Source organism: Rhinolophus sinicus, chromosome 15, assembly GCF_057876585.1.
Source record: "Rhinolophus sinicus isolate RSI-liver-muscle chromosome 15, RSI-T2T, whole genome shotgun sequence".
In the NCBI taxonomy this organism is placed as follows: Eukaryota; Metazoa; Chordata; class Mammalia; order Chiroptera; family Rhinolophidae; genus Rhinolophus; species Rhinolophus sinicus.
Genome location: NC_142515.1, coordinates 7,679,212 through 7,694,141, shown reverse-complemented (window position 1 = coordinate 7,694,141; position 14,930 = coordinate 7,679,212). Strand labels below are relative to the sequence as shown.

Below are 14,930 nucleotides of genomic sequence, written 5' to 3'. Positions count from 1 at the left end.
TTTCTGTATTGAATTATATTTACGCTTGAATTAAAATACCTTAGAATGGGTGGGACCGCTGTCTTCCAGTAATTCATCAAAATGACCAACACAAAGGGAAACAGGAGAGGAATCTGCTGTATGTTCTCTAGGCCTTTTAGAAAACATGGAGTTGTTCCTTTGGCCACATACATGCGAGTCTACAAGAAAGGTGATATTGTAGATATCAAGGGAATGGGCACCGTTCAAAAAGGAAAGCCCCTACTAATGTTCCCATGGCAAAGCTGGAAGAGTCTGCAGTGTTACTCAGCATGCGGTTGGCATTGTTGTGAACAAACAAGTTAAGAGCAAGATTCTTGCCAAGAGGATTAATGTACGTATTGAGCGTATCAAGCACTCCAGGAGCTGAGATAGCTTCCAGAAATGTGTGAAGAAAAATGATCAGGAAAAGAAGGGAGCCAAAGAGAAAGGTACCTGAGTGCAACTGAAGCACCAGCCTCCTCCACCCAGAGAAGCACACGCTGTGGAAAGGAGCCTGAGCTGCTGGAACCCGTTCCCTATGAATTCATGGCATGATAAGTGTGAAAAAATAAAAGACCTGTTTAAAAAAAAAAACTCCCTTAGAATGGGAATGGGAATAAAAGGAGTGATTTCCTTTCTGTGTCATTTAATGACAATGTTCAGGTTCATATCATGTTGCACATAGTACTTGATGACTGTATTTAGGATGCTGTTTGATAAAATTTGGAAGAATCTGGAGTTAACTTACAGGATGTGGCTCATTGCAAAAGTTAACATTAACTTTTATGATTCGGTATCTGAACATCAAGGGGAGAAATCAGTTAACAATGAGGTGCTATCTTGGGGAACTCTGGAGAGTTCTCTAAGTCTGTATTATTTAAACTGTTTCTTGTTTTCAATTTCATTACCTTTGACTTTCTGTTTCTTTATGTTTTATTTTGAGGAAAATATGAACCATCTTCATGATGAAAGAATGATTTTCCTCCTCATTTTACTTTGTCTCTACTAATTTCTGTTTTCTTTGTTGATTTTTCTGGCATTTTTGCAATACCTGTTCTTTTAAAAAAATTAGATTTGGTAAAATTTAGATTTAGTTTTTTTTCTTTTTTTTTTTAAAGATTTTTTATTGGGGAAGGGGAACAGGACTTTATTGGGGTACAGTGTGTACTTCCAGGACTTTTTTTTTTTTCCAAGTCAAGTTGTCCTTTCAATCTTAGTTGTGGAGGGTGCTGTTCAGCTTCAAGTTGTTGTTCTTTCAGTCTTAGTTGTGGAGGGCACAGCTCAGCTCCAGGTCCAGTTGCCGTTGCTAGTTGCAGGGGGCGCAGCCCACCATCCCTTGCTGGAGTCCAACCGCCAACCTTGTGGTTGAGAGGACGCGCTCCAACCAACTGAGCCATCTGGGAGCTCAGTGGCAGCTCAGCTCAAGGTGCCATGTTCAATCTTAGTTGCAGGGGTGCTGCCCACCATCCCTTGCGGGACTCAAGGAATCGAACTGGCAACCTTGTGGTTGAGAGCCCGCACTCCAACCAACTGAGCCATCTGGGAGGCAGCTCAGCTCAAGGTGCCGTGTTCAATCTTAGTTGCAGGGGGCCGAGCCCACCATCCCTTGCGGATTCGAGGAGTTGAACCGGCACCCTTGTGGTTGAGAGCCCACTGGCCCATGTGGGAATCGAACCTCCAGCCTTTGGAGTTAGGAGCACAGAGCTCCAACCACCTGAGCCACCGGGCTGGCCCTAGATTTAGTTTTTATCCTTATTTTCTTTTATTCATGTTTTGGGAACTGAGATAGAGATGCTAAGGAGAGCTAATAGCTCTGTGAGTTTTTTGTGTTTTACACATTTGTTGACTTAAGACATAAGATGTGAAAAGTAGCAACACAATATGATTAAATAATACGCGTATGCATACTATGTTGCATATACTAGAATTTGTTAGGAAAGGTCTTCAACCGGGGACCAATTTGCAAGTGTTGCCTCTGTTTAAAAGATACTTTTATAAATATTTTATCAGTATAACAAAAGACCGATGCATTCTCATTGATAAAAACAAAAACAAAAAACAAATTAGCCCTTGGACAATAAAGATTACATATTTAAAGGGAAACATTATATTAAGGCCACATTACGGAAATTTATAAGACAGATATTGTTTAAGTTTACCTCAAGTGCTCCTGTAAATTAAAACATTTACTAAATGCTTCAGGGTATCTTGCAGCTTAACTTCTATAGAGACTATTATTAGCAAGCATAAAATTCCATTATAAAGTAAGTTCTAGATCCTCAGTTTGCCTGGTTGCCTGCAGTATATGTGTACTGTAGTGTAAATATGCTGCTAGCGTTTTTGGCTCTCAATGAGTGATATGGAAAGGACTATTTGATTGAATAGGCATTTGAGGGGGAAATTGCCCATCAGCTTGTATCTTTTCAGTTACTTATTGCCTGGTCTTTTTAAAAATAGGAGCTCTTTTGAAAAATAAATTATTAACTAAGCAAGCAGGCTGACTGGCCAGCTGCTTTTCCTTTCTCCGTTGCTTTCCCCTTTAAAATATAACCTCTGTAGTTCTGTTAACTTTCATCTCTGTCCCACAGCTTACGGAAGTTTGAATTGTACAGTTTGTTCTCTACTTTAGACATGCCACTTTTTTTCCCCAGAATTTATTCCTGGAACAGATTTCAGTGTGACTCAGAGCTGTGAATTCATAAGTTGGGATCAGTCAGAAACCCCAGACGTAAGGTTGCTTTTGAAGACACAAAACAGATGCTACAAGCGTCGGTCCTGACCCTGGGCAGCAGCGTGGCAGTGGGCAGTGAATAGGCTCCATGAGAACTACTTTACTTAAAGGGATAGCAGCTCCCGGTGCCACTCGTTTCTTCACCTTGTGAAAGGAACCCTGTGCTTCATTTAGCAAAGTGACCCCCTTATCCCTGGGTATTCTAATATACAAGAGGGGATCCAGTGCCATTTTGATTTCCTCATTGCAGATCAATGCCTTCTGAATTTTTGGACTTTTTAGTATATGATCTTCCCCTTGCCCACCATTATTTTTTCTTATAGTTCACAGCTAATTTATACATCTACAATTTGGGAAGAATTCATAGTTTCTATAGAGTATTCATTGAGGGTATTTTGAACATTATGTTAAACTGAAAGTGTTTATGTGTGTGACATAAACTTTAATTGTTTACTTTCAATTTCTTCACATTTCCTTTGAAGAAAAAACAAGTTTGTTCAAAGAGAACATGGAAGTACCAGTTGTTATAAACATCTTACAGTTAGGACCCATATTCTAGATTTAATTTGCATTTCTTTTTCAGTTTCCTTTCAAATTTAATTTTAGATGTGTGTGCCAAATGTGTATGACTATTGGGAAATTATTCACATAGAAGTTTACACCGTATTTAAGGCTGGTTATAGTAGCATATGAAGAAGTGAGTGACTTACCTCTCTCTTTCTTGTTAGGTTAGCGATGCAACTAAGCTAAGGCCAAAAGCTGAGTTCTGTTTTGGTAAGTAGCCATATTTTGTATGTTATATTTTAAGTTAGACCAATATAATTATACCATAGTGTGAAAGAAAATAGTCACTGAAAACTACACAACTGAAACCTAATGGCTAGTGAATTATGCTAAGGTAAAGTCCCTTGAAACCACCACCTAAGGGAAGAAATCAAAGTGCTCCCTCACCTGACGCCTGTCCTGTGTCCCGTCCCGGGCACAGCCTCCTCCCTCGACCCACGTGTGTCATTGTCTAGGTCTTTATAGTCAGCACCTCTAGCGAGAGTTCAGGTGATTTTGTACCTTCTACCTTGTTTTATTCTATAGTAAATACATAACTAATGGGAAGGATTTGGTTTTCGGGTTGTGGGTAATGGAAAGTTTACAGTTGGGGGTAATTGAGGGTATCTGGTTAGCTTGTTCATCAGACATTTGATGAATATCTAATACACGTTCACTGCGCTTGGCGCTGGGGCTACGAGAATAATAAGACGCAGTTGCGGCCCTTCAGACCCTCACAGGCTGGTTGTCTCACTGACAGATGCAATACCAGGTACTAAGTGCATCGATTACAGTCACTAGATAAAGCAGTGGTCCATCTATTTGAAAAGCACAAAGGAAGCACTTCACATCCTTATCGGGGATCTTGGTGGTCGGAGTCACACTGAATGAAGAAGCCCTGGAGTTGGGGGCCAGCTCACCCTGGTTGTCCTTAACCATTGGGTAGGGAAGGTGGGACCTCATGGACAGGCATGCAGAGCAGAGAGCGCGGTGTGTGGGGGGCACTGAGCGCGGAATGAAGCTGGAGGGCTGGAGAGAGACTGGAAAGGAGACAGGCAGGCAGAAGTTGGGGTGTAATATGTTGACAGGTGATTTTTCTTTTTTTAAAAAACAAGAGGTGAGAAATTAGCATCTAGAAAGTAGACATAAGGGGAAGGTAGGCTTCTGTTTGTATGGTTAAGAGAGTTTTGATGCAGGTAGATTAGTTGAGTGGTTTTCAAACTACTACCCTTACGTTAGGGCCTGAGTTAGGGTGGAGAAAGGAAGGATGAAAAACATGAGAAGGAAAAGTGCAGGGACTTGGTGACTGGATGTGTGGGAGTTGAGGGAAGAGAGAGGTGTCAGGTAGGTTTGCTTCAAGTAAAGAAATGAGGAATGAAGGAGAATGGGTTAGGTAGGGTGAAATGTTTGGTAAGGAGTTTGACATGGTGGGAAACAGCCAAGTGGAATGTTCTGATGACAGTAATTGAGGACTGGATGGAACTTGAAGATGAAGAAGAATGGAGAAATTTGGAATCTTAAAATCGTGGGTGACAGTTGAAGCCGGGAGAATTGATCCACTCTCCTGGAGTATATTAGTGGACATTAGTGATGGAAGGGACAGAAGTTAGGACATCAGAAGGGACTATGTTACGTTAAAGTCAAGATACTTCTTAGAGTAGAGTTGATGTTAAAGTTCTTTGTTCTCTTTTGCGTGAGAAGGGCAGGTTTGTTCTGTAGGCAGTACATTAGGGAGAGCATCTGTTGGCGGTGATGAAAGTGGGGTATGATCAGGATGTGATAGAGTATTCAGAGAACCCTCTGTATTGCTTTTATCACCACTAAGAAACACACTCTTGACAAAGTCTTTTTAATGTAAAATCTCAAACTTACGGTTTGAAGGAACAGGAATATATAGTAATAGATTAGATACTCAGTCATCGGGGTTGTATATGGGTGATTTTAGTTGGAACCAAAGGTTACAATTAGTTATTTATTGGTCTGCCAATAGTTTATTAGTCCTCTGCTACTAGACAGGGTGGAGAAAAGATTCATAAATGCCTGCCTTTGGCGGGAGACGCTGGCATCTAAGATGGAACCACCACTTCCATTCACAATGGCAACATTAAGACTTTTCCACCTCTGTGTCCTCCCAGATTGCCCCAAAACTATGAGAACAAGAAGTAAACTATCTTTGATGAAACTAGCAGATACCTGTAATCCACAGTGTAGAAAGATGGAAAGTGGAAGATGGAGGAATGGTACACAACTCGGTGGAGCAGAAGAAGAGACCAATGAAAAGCTAGCCATTTCAGTCCTTCCCACACTCCAGCTCTAGGTAGACCTAGGGCTGGGTATTGTCAAGGGAAGCAACGGTGAGGAGGGGCTGAAAAAAGGGACTTTGTTTGAACATCTGTATAAGAAACAACCTCAGTCTCTACCTCCATCTGGCTCAGTTAGGCAGCTACCCTTCACCCATCCCATCAGGAAATGTTATGTGTAGTAGCTCCAGAAATAGAATCAGTGAGTCTCTGTGCTTGGGGACACTAGTCCCAGATGAGGGGAGAGATGAGGCATGAAACTGAAAATAGGATTAAATGAAAATCTGCACACTGAATGCAACCTTTTCCTGTGTCCATCCCCAGAGCATTGGGCAGCCAGGTGTAGGTGGAATAAGCATCTGAATACCCTAGAGAAGGGAGCCGTGGGTACTGACATCTGGGCATTTCTGCTGGAAGAGCTCGTTGTGCAGTGGAGTCCACCAGTCAACAACCCTACATACATTCAAGAGAGCTTCCAATCAGTATCGTAGCACCTTGTTTTTAAATACGAATGGATGGCCCAAGATTATATGACATTTGAGGGGAGAGATCTATCAAATAGAAAAAGAAGCATGAGACAAATGCGAAATTCAGAAAACGTCAAAAAAAATCTAAAAGAATAAAGACAAAGATAGATAATAAATAAGAAAATTAGAGGTTTCATTAATAAAGTCCAACGTCTGACTGAGGAGCGGATAGAGAAAGAAGAGAGAAAATTGACAAATAAAATGATAAAATGCCTCATAACCATTTGGCCCATGATCAGTTGACCCCAGTTTGTGAGATGATTATTGTTTGCAGTCAAGCTAATATCTTTGCTTCAAGTTTTATCCATTCGATCTATCCACTCCGATGGTAAAGATTTGAAATGAAATAAAGAAGTACTCGAGGAAAAGTTAGTAAGGACACAGACCTTTGGATGTATTCATTACACACAAAGCCCTTGCTTTAAAAGCATGGCAACTTCCTGCTTTCGTACAGTTGTTTCTTTTTTTTTAAATCAAAGTTTTCTTTCTTTCTTTCTTTCCTTGTTCCCTCCCCCAACATGGCTAACATGCTCCTTTTCAGTAATTTGCTTTACATTTTCCGTGATGCTTTCTTACTTGGAAATCTCCAGATGATGATAAAGAAGCTCTATTTTGTCCCAAGCACTATGCTAGTTTCTTTATATACGTCATCTCCATCCTTCAAGGAACAAATGGGTGGCATTCCGCTTCATAGATGAGAGAAAACGGGGCTCAGAGAGACTAAATAATTTTTATAAGATGATACTGCTAATAAGTGCATGAGCCAGTCAGGTCTGACTGACTCCAGCCTCTGATTTTTTAACTCCCATCACGTCCCTGCCTCTTCCTGCCATGAAATAATAAGACTTAAAGTACATGAATTTTATTCAGATTGTGAGGTGTGCTAAAAGTCCTTTTAGTGGTATATTCTCTTCCTTACCTTAAAAGAGGTCCTTACATAAACGCTATTCATTGAAAACTGTACTAGGCACTTACTTTGTAGCAGGTGTCGTGTATTAATTACTAAGTGCTTCGAGTTTCACTCTTCAGGTGCTCTAAGCAGATGTCCAAAACAGTTAGTTTTGAGAGGAAGAAGCCATTATGAGGAGAACTCAGCTTCAGCCTAAGCTGGGGAGAGATTATGAAAGGACGCTTTACTAATTGTTAGAAATTAAAAACATTAGCTAAATATTGACATTGTCCTAGTGAGTTACTAATTTATCTTAATTTTTATTTATGGCATTTATAATTTCTCCAGTATCTAATAAGATATGAAAGAACTGATTTACAGTGTTTTAAATTTCTTTAGTTTCCAGACTAGTTGTTTTATAGCATTTCACAAGAAATGATTTGATTTCCTTTCTAAAACCTTCATCTCAATTCAAAGAAGCTCTTGTTTAGTGTCTTGGTCTCAGTTCCAATTTCAAAATCTTCTGCATTTGAGAAATAACTTCTTTTTCCTTGAGAACTTCCATTTCCTGTTTCCCTCATTCATATTCAACTGAATGCTAGTTTTTAAAATTTTGATGGAGATTTTTGGAAATTATTATTTTATTTCAAAAATTGCAACAGTGTAGCTATTCAGATGCCTTGGCTCCTAGAATAAATAATGTATATGTTTTAAAAAATAAATGCATATGATGTATAATTAATAAGCTATAATTCAAGAGTTGACTAGGGTAGTTTGTAGACAACTGTATATTTAGAGGTGGGCTTTGCTTTATACAAGTAGATAGTCACTAAAGGGGCATATATAAATTTAATTGCATAAAAGTTCCAAATGTACTAAGATTTTAAATAGAAAATACCATGTTTTCCCAAAAATAAGACATAGCCGGACAATCAGCTCTAATACATCTTTTGGAACAAAAATTAATATAAGACCTGGTCTTATTTTACTATAAGACCGGATCTTATATAATGTAATATAATATAATATAGCATAATATAATATAAGACTGGGTGTCATACTTACCTGGCAGGGGAGATACCGTGATCACGAAGGTGGTTTTCCCAGGGCGAGGCTTATCCATTGCACTCTGGATGTGCTGACCCCTGCAATTTCCCCAAATGTGGGAAATTCGACTGCATAATTTGTGGTAGTGGGGAACTGCGTTCGCGCTCTCCCCTAAAAGAAAAAGAAAAAGACTGGGTCTTATATTAATTTTTGCTCTCAAAGACACATGAGAGCTGATTGCCTGCCTAGGTCTTATTTTCAGGGAAGCACAGTACATAAACTCTGGAAAAATAAAGGGGTTTATTTTTATAATTTTGAGTTGGGGAGATTTTCTGTGTTTTTTTTTTAATTAAAGTTTATTGTGGTAATAATTGTTAGTAAAGTTACATAGATTTCAGGTGTACAATTCTGTATTACATCATGTATAAATCACATTGTGTGTTCACCACCCAGAGGGCTGTTTCATTCTTCATTTCTTTTATTGAGTTCTTAATCTCCAGAAATTCTATTTGATTCTTTTTAAAAATTTCAATCTCTTTGGTAAAATGTTCATTTTGTTCTTTGATTATGTTTCTGAGTTCATTAAACTGCTTGTCTGTATTTTCTTCCATCTCGTTGAGTTTTTTAAGAACTGTAATCTTGAATTCTCGGTCATTTGTCACATATTTCCATGTCTTTAAGTTCATTTTCTGGATACTTTTCATTTTCTTTATGAGCTGTCTTGTTGCCTTGGTTGTTCATGGCCATAAGTGATTTATTATTTCTCTTCCTAGACATCTGCAGGAGTGGCTTCTGCAACAGGTTGATAGGAAGAGGTCTTTCTTTTGTTTTCCATTACGTGTTTGTAGAATGTTTTATTTTCTCTCCTACTGCAGCCTTTTATTCTCTCACACTCTAGTGTTATATTTTCTTTGCAGTATTCTGGCTTCTCACACAATGGGGGATTCCCTGGAAGGTGGGCTTCTCTGTGAACAGTCGCCTGGGTTATAGGGCACCGCCTCCGTGGGGGATGTGGAGAGCTTCTGAAGTTCCTAAGCTCTTCCTGCACCAGATTCAGAGCCCGTATGTTTCAGCAGTTCTGTTTACTCCTGCAGGGATCCGCCCAGATAGGTGGGGTCAGGGGCAGGGTGAGTTGTGAGAGGTGGCCCAGAGCAATGGCGCTGACCACCACCACAGCCAGTCCTGCTTCCACAGCTCCCTCCCCTTTGCCGGAACTAGTTGGGCTGCGTATCTGTGCCTGCGGTCCACAGGTCTCAGAACAGCAAATATTCTGTTCTTTTGATCTGAGACTGCTACTGTTCTGCTTCTAGCAGTAGGCAGGTGGGGGCGGGGCGAGCTCTGAGAGGTTAGGGAGGTGGCGGCTAGTCTCAGTGCCTAAGGCTTCCGTTCTCTGCTCAGCAGTGAGGGCTTAAACCACCGTTTGCAGCCTTCTTCCCTCAGTCTTTTCTCCACGGTCTCTGCTGTGAACGTTGGGTTCAGCCATGTTATATGCTGCCCCCTCAGCCCTGTGGGCCATAAGCGGAGCCCTAGCAGTCCGAGTTCTTCCCTCTCCCACAGCTACGGTAGTTCTGGGATGCAGCGAGCTCGGAGCACTGATCTAGGTCTGTGTCCTGTGCCCGCGTGGCTCCGTCTCCGTACTTCTCCCTTCCCTCTTCCCCCCCGCTCATGCGATTCGCCCACCTTTAGGTGAATTCAGTAGTGGGCCTCTTCATCTTGCCTGTCTGCTGTGCAGGGAGTCCTTTGTGGAGTTATAGTTGTTCCATTTGTTGTAAATTCCAGGGGAGATTTGAAGAGGCTCACCTCACGCCACCATTTTTATGATGTCCCTGGGGAGATTTTCTAAGTACGAAAGCAAGAGTCACTAAAGGGAAAGGAAAAGATTGATAGAATATTTCTGTTTGATAAAAGATACAGTGAACAAAGTGAAAAAACAAATGACAAACTAGAAAAAGTACTTGAAATAAAACAGAAAGGATTAATATAAAAGCTCTTATAAATCAATAAAAAAATAAATGAACAACTCAGGAGAAATATGGATAAAGAAAATACACAAAACTCACAAAACAAATACATATTGCCAATAAAACATATAAAACTAGTTCATCTTAATAATCAAAGACATTCGAATTTAAACAAGGTAGAATAATTCACTGAATAGATAGTCGAAGAATGCTAGTATTAATCAGGAGCCAGTCAGAAAAACACCAGGAAATTTGTTATAGGGAATTGATAACTGATATATTGGAAGGCTGAAAAACACACAAAGGGAATGCTGAAGTAACCTAAACCACAAATTAGAAACTGAATGAGGCAGCTATCACCCCCCAGGGCTGGAGAGACTAAAGGAAGAGGTAGTATTACCAGAACCTTTGGAGGAAGGGCTACCATGGATTTACCGTGTTTTCCCAAAAATAAGACTTTACCAGAAAATAAGCCCTTGCATGATTTTTCAGGATAACATCCCCTGAACATAAGCCCTAATGCGTCTTTTGGAACAAAAATTAATATAAGACCCGGTCTTATTTTCGGGGAAACACAGTAGTGACTGGTGTGATGGGACTGCAAGGCTGGTGTAGGGAGCAGAAGTAGCTGGTTGTGTGTGCCCGGGCTGCTGCAGCTGGAGGGAGGTCAGCAAGAGCAGGGATGTGAAAGAGTTTCCTCTCCTTACCTCTCCCACCATCAGTATCCCATCAGTACCCCATTAGCAGAACATGACCCCAGCTAGCAACCAAGGCTAGGAAGTAATTGTTTGCAGACTCCCAGCCCCAATGTCACAAAGCCTTGGGAAGCTGCAGACATATACAGAAGCAGCACTGGTGCGAATAGCCAGTGCTGGTGAGGAGTATTAGATGAAAGAGGTCTGTGCATGCGCTAGTGGTAGGAATATAAAGGGATTCAACCTTTTGGGAAATAATTTGCCAATATCTGTACAAATTTTTAATGTGAATTCCCTTTGATTCAACAAGTCTAAGTTAAGAAATTTATCCTATTGAAATGCTAGCCCAAGCATGGAGAAATGTAGGTATATGATATTTCATTGGGATAATTCCAAAAATTGGAAATAGCCTAAATGTCTATCATTAGGGGATTGGCTAAATACATTGTGGTATTTTCATTTAATGAAAAACGTGGCCATTAAAAATAAAGTTTTACCTATGTTATTGAGTGATAATAGCAGTATTATATGTGGTCTAACATTTTGTCAAATCTGAGAGAGTCACAGTATTGAACCTGGCATAGTTTTTCAGCTGCTGCAAACATAAACTTAGAGGTAACAAGTGCAAAATTTCGTGTGTTGTAGTTTATTTTTTCTCTCAACAGTTATGAATGCAGGGATGAGGAAATATTTCCTACAAGCTAATGATCAGCAGGACCTAGTAGAATGGGTAAATGTGTTGAACAAAGCTATAAAAATTACAGTAAGTATTTTTTTTTTTTAATTTTTAATGTCTGGAAGTAATCTTTACATTTTGAAAATACACCTACTGAATAATAACTGAATTACCAATAGGCTGCATACTCAAAGTTTATTTAAAAGACAGGTGTATATAATGTGGATACATTTTCTTGTGCTTGGTGTATCTAGGCCCTCAAAATCAGCCCATAAATGCCTTTTTAACCCATTATATGCCTGACAAGGGTGTACACTACTTTAGATTTTAACCACTGCTTACAATAATGTTTGCATTATTGTAGGGGAAAATGCATGGTAGAGTTCTGCCTTGAGGTTATGTCCCCCGTGTGTGTTCCCCCCCCCCCCCCCAGTAGAATAAGAGGCTTCCTGCACCAGCAACAAAAGTAGGCGTTCCTGTCTTCTAAGTCATGACTGGGATTGGTGTTCCACAGAGTAGGAGTTGAAGACAGGAGCAGGACGGGTGAAGGGCTTAGAAATGAGGAACAGGGTTAGGGACTGATCTGAAGAGCTGTGGCAGCCAGAGGGTCCTGCCCACGTGGCCCTTGGGCAGTTTGTCTTAGACTCTAAACTTGTAGCAGCGCCCACTTTTTTCTCTTGGTTCCAGAGCTTGCTACCTTCCCACTCTTTTTCTATGCTCCAATTTCCTGCTTCCCACCGGCCCTCTCTTTCTGGTTTTCTGATAAACATTAATCTGTATTGATTATTTACAGTGTGCCAGGCCTTGCACTGAGGTTTTACCTAAGTTATCTGTAAGAGTGAGCTTAGGAGGAGTCGCTTGCACAGGTTTCATAGCTGGTAAGTTGTGGAGCTGTGACCCTAACCCAGTCTGACTCTGGAGCCTGACTCTGGAGCACATGCCTCACTGCTTCCTGAGAAAAGAGCTCTTTCCTTATTCTCTGCCCCTAAAGCAAAAGCACACTTTTCTGCAAGAGCTTATGACTGATGATGACAAGCAAATACAGGTTCTGTCCCCTGGTTATACTTCTTACCTTTGTCCTCCTGCTGCACTGGTAGAAAAGGACATAGTAGGCCCATGTGGAAAGGCTCAGGGAGGAATTCCTCTGTGAGCTTCGTGTAAATTGAAGTGTGTTTTCACTAAAGTGCAGTTATTTTACTGACCCCAAATAGCTTATTCTCAAAACACATGTCCTGAAAGTCAGCATATGTTAGTCACTTGTTAGTTTCCATCTAAAATGGATTCCATATTTACATCACAACACAGTAAAGAGTTAACATAACTGAAGCTGTTCTCAGCGCTAAGTCGAATTTTTGGTCTTGCACCAGAACAGCTTGTTACCACATGACAGAAAACACCCACGCACCGCGTCTGATCTGTGCATGAAGTGGAAGTTATTTTAGGTTTGTGCAGTTTCAGGAAAGCAATTTTTTGAACAAATTCAGAAGTGGATAGTCTTGAAAAGTTTTTGCTGGTTGCTTTTAACTCTTCTGATAAATATTCCCTATTTGGAAAATTTCTGTAGAAAGACAATATATAGTAATTTTATGAATTAATTCATTTTTTACAATTTGCAATAAAAAGCAGCACTGATTTCTTAGTGCTTTAAGAGAAAAGGTAGTGACTGGTCTCAGACTTTTCACCATTTGAGTTAGTGGTATAAAAATGATCTTATACATATGGCACTGTTAAGCTTATTTGATGCAAGAGAAGCTGATCAGGGATTGGGTAATGCTCCAAAAGTATGCAGACTTTTAAATAGCTTTTATTGTCTTGCAGCTTTGTTTTACATGTTGAATTTTTATGTTTTTTCAAGATAAATCAATTGGTATTCATGTTTTTATAATTCAAATTTAGAGAATATAAATATACATAAGATATAAAATTCCTTAGCATATCAAAAAAGTGGTATAACTACAAGTATATTAAAGTAAATATAGAGTGGACAGCACTCAACTAAAAGTCATCTTTATAGAGATACACATTTAACTCCTAGTCTAGCAATGGCAGAATTTCCCATGCTTTAATAAGATACATTTTATTTAATTTTAGCCCTTAAAAAAATCTTAGCAGTTTTAATTTCGTATGCATTTTACACATGTCCATGTTATTAGGGTGTGGTAGCTCTAGTTTGTCGTACTTCCCTATGGAAATTGCTGATGATTTACATGTAGATTTCTCTGAAAAATTAGAGTTTACATTTGAGTATATGTGCAGTTTACCTTTGTGTGGAATCATTCCAGATGATGATTTGGTCAACTGTGTAATTTATTGTCATGAAGAGGACACTGTGACATACAAACTTAAGATTGTTGGAAATCCCAAATGAGATTTGGAAGTATGTAGTTTCAGAATAGGAGTGGGTGGTTAGAGCTAGTGACTGTGAGGGAATGGGGGTGATTTCCGTGCTTCCTGGTTATAGTACCTTGCCATCGTAATGGCCTCTCCTCTGACGCCAGCGTCTCGCTTTGCTGAAGTCTGTATGAATGTGTGACAATGGCTGCCTTTAAAACATTTTTTTCTCCGTATTGAAAAAGAAAAGAAAAGAAAAAAAGAGTAGTAGTAGAGGAACCAATCCTGCACTTATCAGTGACTAAAGTTTGGAAAATCCAATTTTAAAGCGTGCTTTCAGCTATTTATATTAATAACAATATAGATATTGTGGTCTCTGGCCCATTATTATTAAGAAATGTCCAAGATGTATATGGTATATTCCTAGAAAGAAACCCACTCTTTTTTAAAATAGTGTCTTTTTCCACCAAAGATTTTAATTTAAAATGAATATTAGATTTTAATCTAAAAATTAATGTTTTAAAAATTGTGGCAGCATTCCACACTTTTTTATAATTTGCATCTGGGAGCAAGTAGAGGAGGCTGAATACAGGACTTTGGTCCTCACAGACTAGTATATGTGCCCCAGAGTGCCAGGCCTTACTTCCACTTTATATTCGAGTGTTTCAACTGGCACGTCAGGGGTAGAACCCTCAGAAAGATCATAATACCCAGGAGTTTGTGTGTAAACATCTTAGGTTTCAATCCTCAAGCTCTGTCATTAATCTTCATTTTGTTTATCCCTCTATTCTCTAGTCATTTTTTTTTACCTTTTCTTTAATTACTATCAGAATTTCCTATTATTTGGATCACATGTAAATGCCTGCTAAAAATACATTCACATCTCTCAAAAGCAGTCACAATAAAAAGGATAGAAAGCAAGGGAGAGAGAGAAAGGCTACTGGCAGTGACACCAAGCCCGTGTAGTGTGTTTGATACTTGCTGTTTGCCTGATGAGTCACTTTTCTGATTCTCATGTATGGTGTCTGGCCTTTTTTTTTTGGGGGGGGGGGGGGCGTGGGTCGGGTACTAAAAATGTGTTTTTTTAATGGCTGAATTTAGACTAATTTTCATTCAGAATTTTAAAGAAAGTTACCACATTCATGGGTATTTTGCTTGTATAAGGTGATTATAATTTAGCTATTTTTGTTATAAAATGCAATTCTGAGTTAATTCTTAAACTCTATCATT

At 39.5% G+C, this 14,930-nt stretch overlaps 1 protein-coding gene, 1 non-coding gene and 1 pseudogene across 15 annotated transcripts in view; all 3 read left to right on the top strand.

The window, feature by feature from the left end:
- PLEKHA1 (pleckstrin homology domain containing A1) overlaps window positions 1-14,930 on the top strand; it is a 58,300-nt gene that overhangs the window by 19,022 nt on the left and 24,348 nt on the right. For 10 of the 14 annotated variants that reach the window (XM_074338920.2, XM_074338918.2, XM_074338915.2 and 7 more), the window contains 2 exons: window positions 3,460-3,505; window positions 11,359-11,456. The exons of the other annotated variants lie outside the window; for them this stretch is intronic. In XM_074338920.2, the coding sequence (XP_074195021.1) occupies window positions 3,460-3,505; window positions 11,359-11,456 (144 nt within the window). The remainder of the gene's footprint in view (window positions 1-3,459; window positions 3,506-11,358; window positions 11,457-14,930) is intronic. 14 annotated transcript variants of the gene reach the window in all.
- LOC148755155 (large ribosomal subunit protein eL21 pseudogene) lies at window positions 4-3,452 on the top strand (annotated as a pseudogene).
- LOC141572994 (U1 spliceosomal RNA) lies at window positions 8,048-8,211 on the top strand. The gene has a single exon (XR_012498581.1). It is a non-coding gene; the product is annotated as a U1 spliceosomal RNA (small nuclear RNA).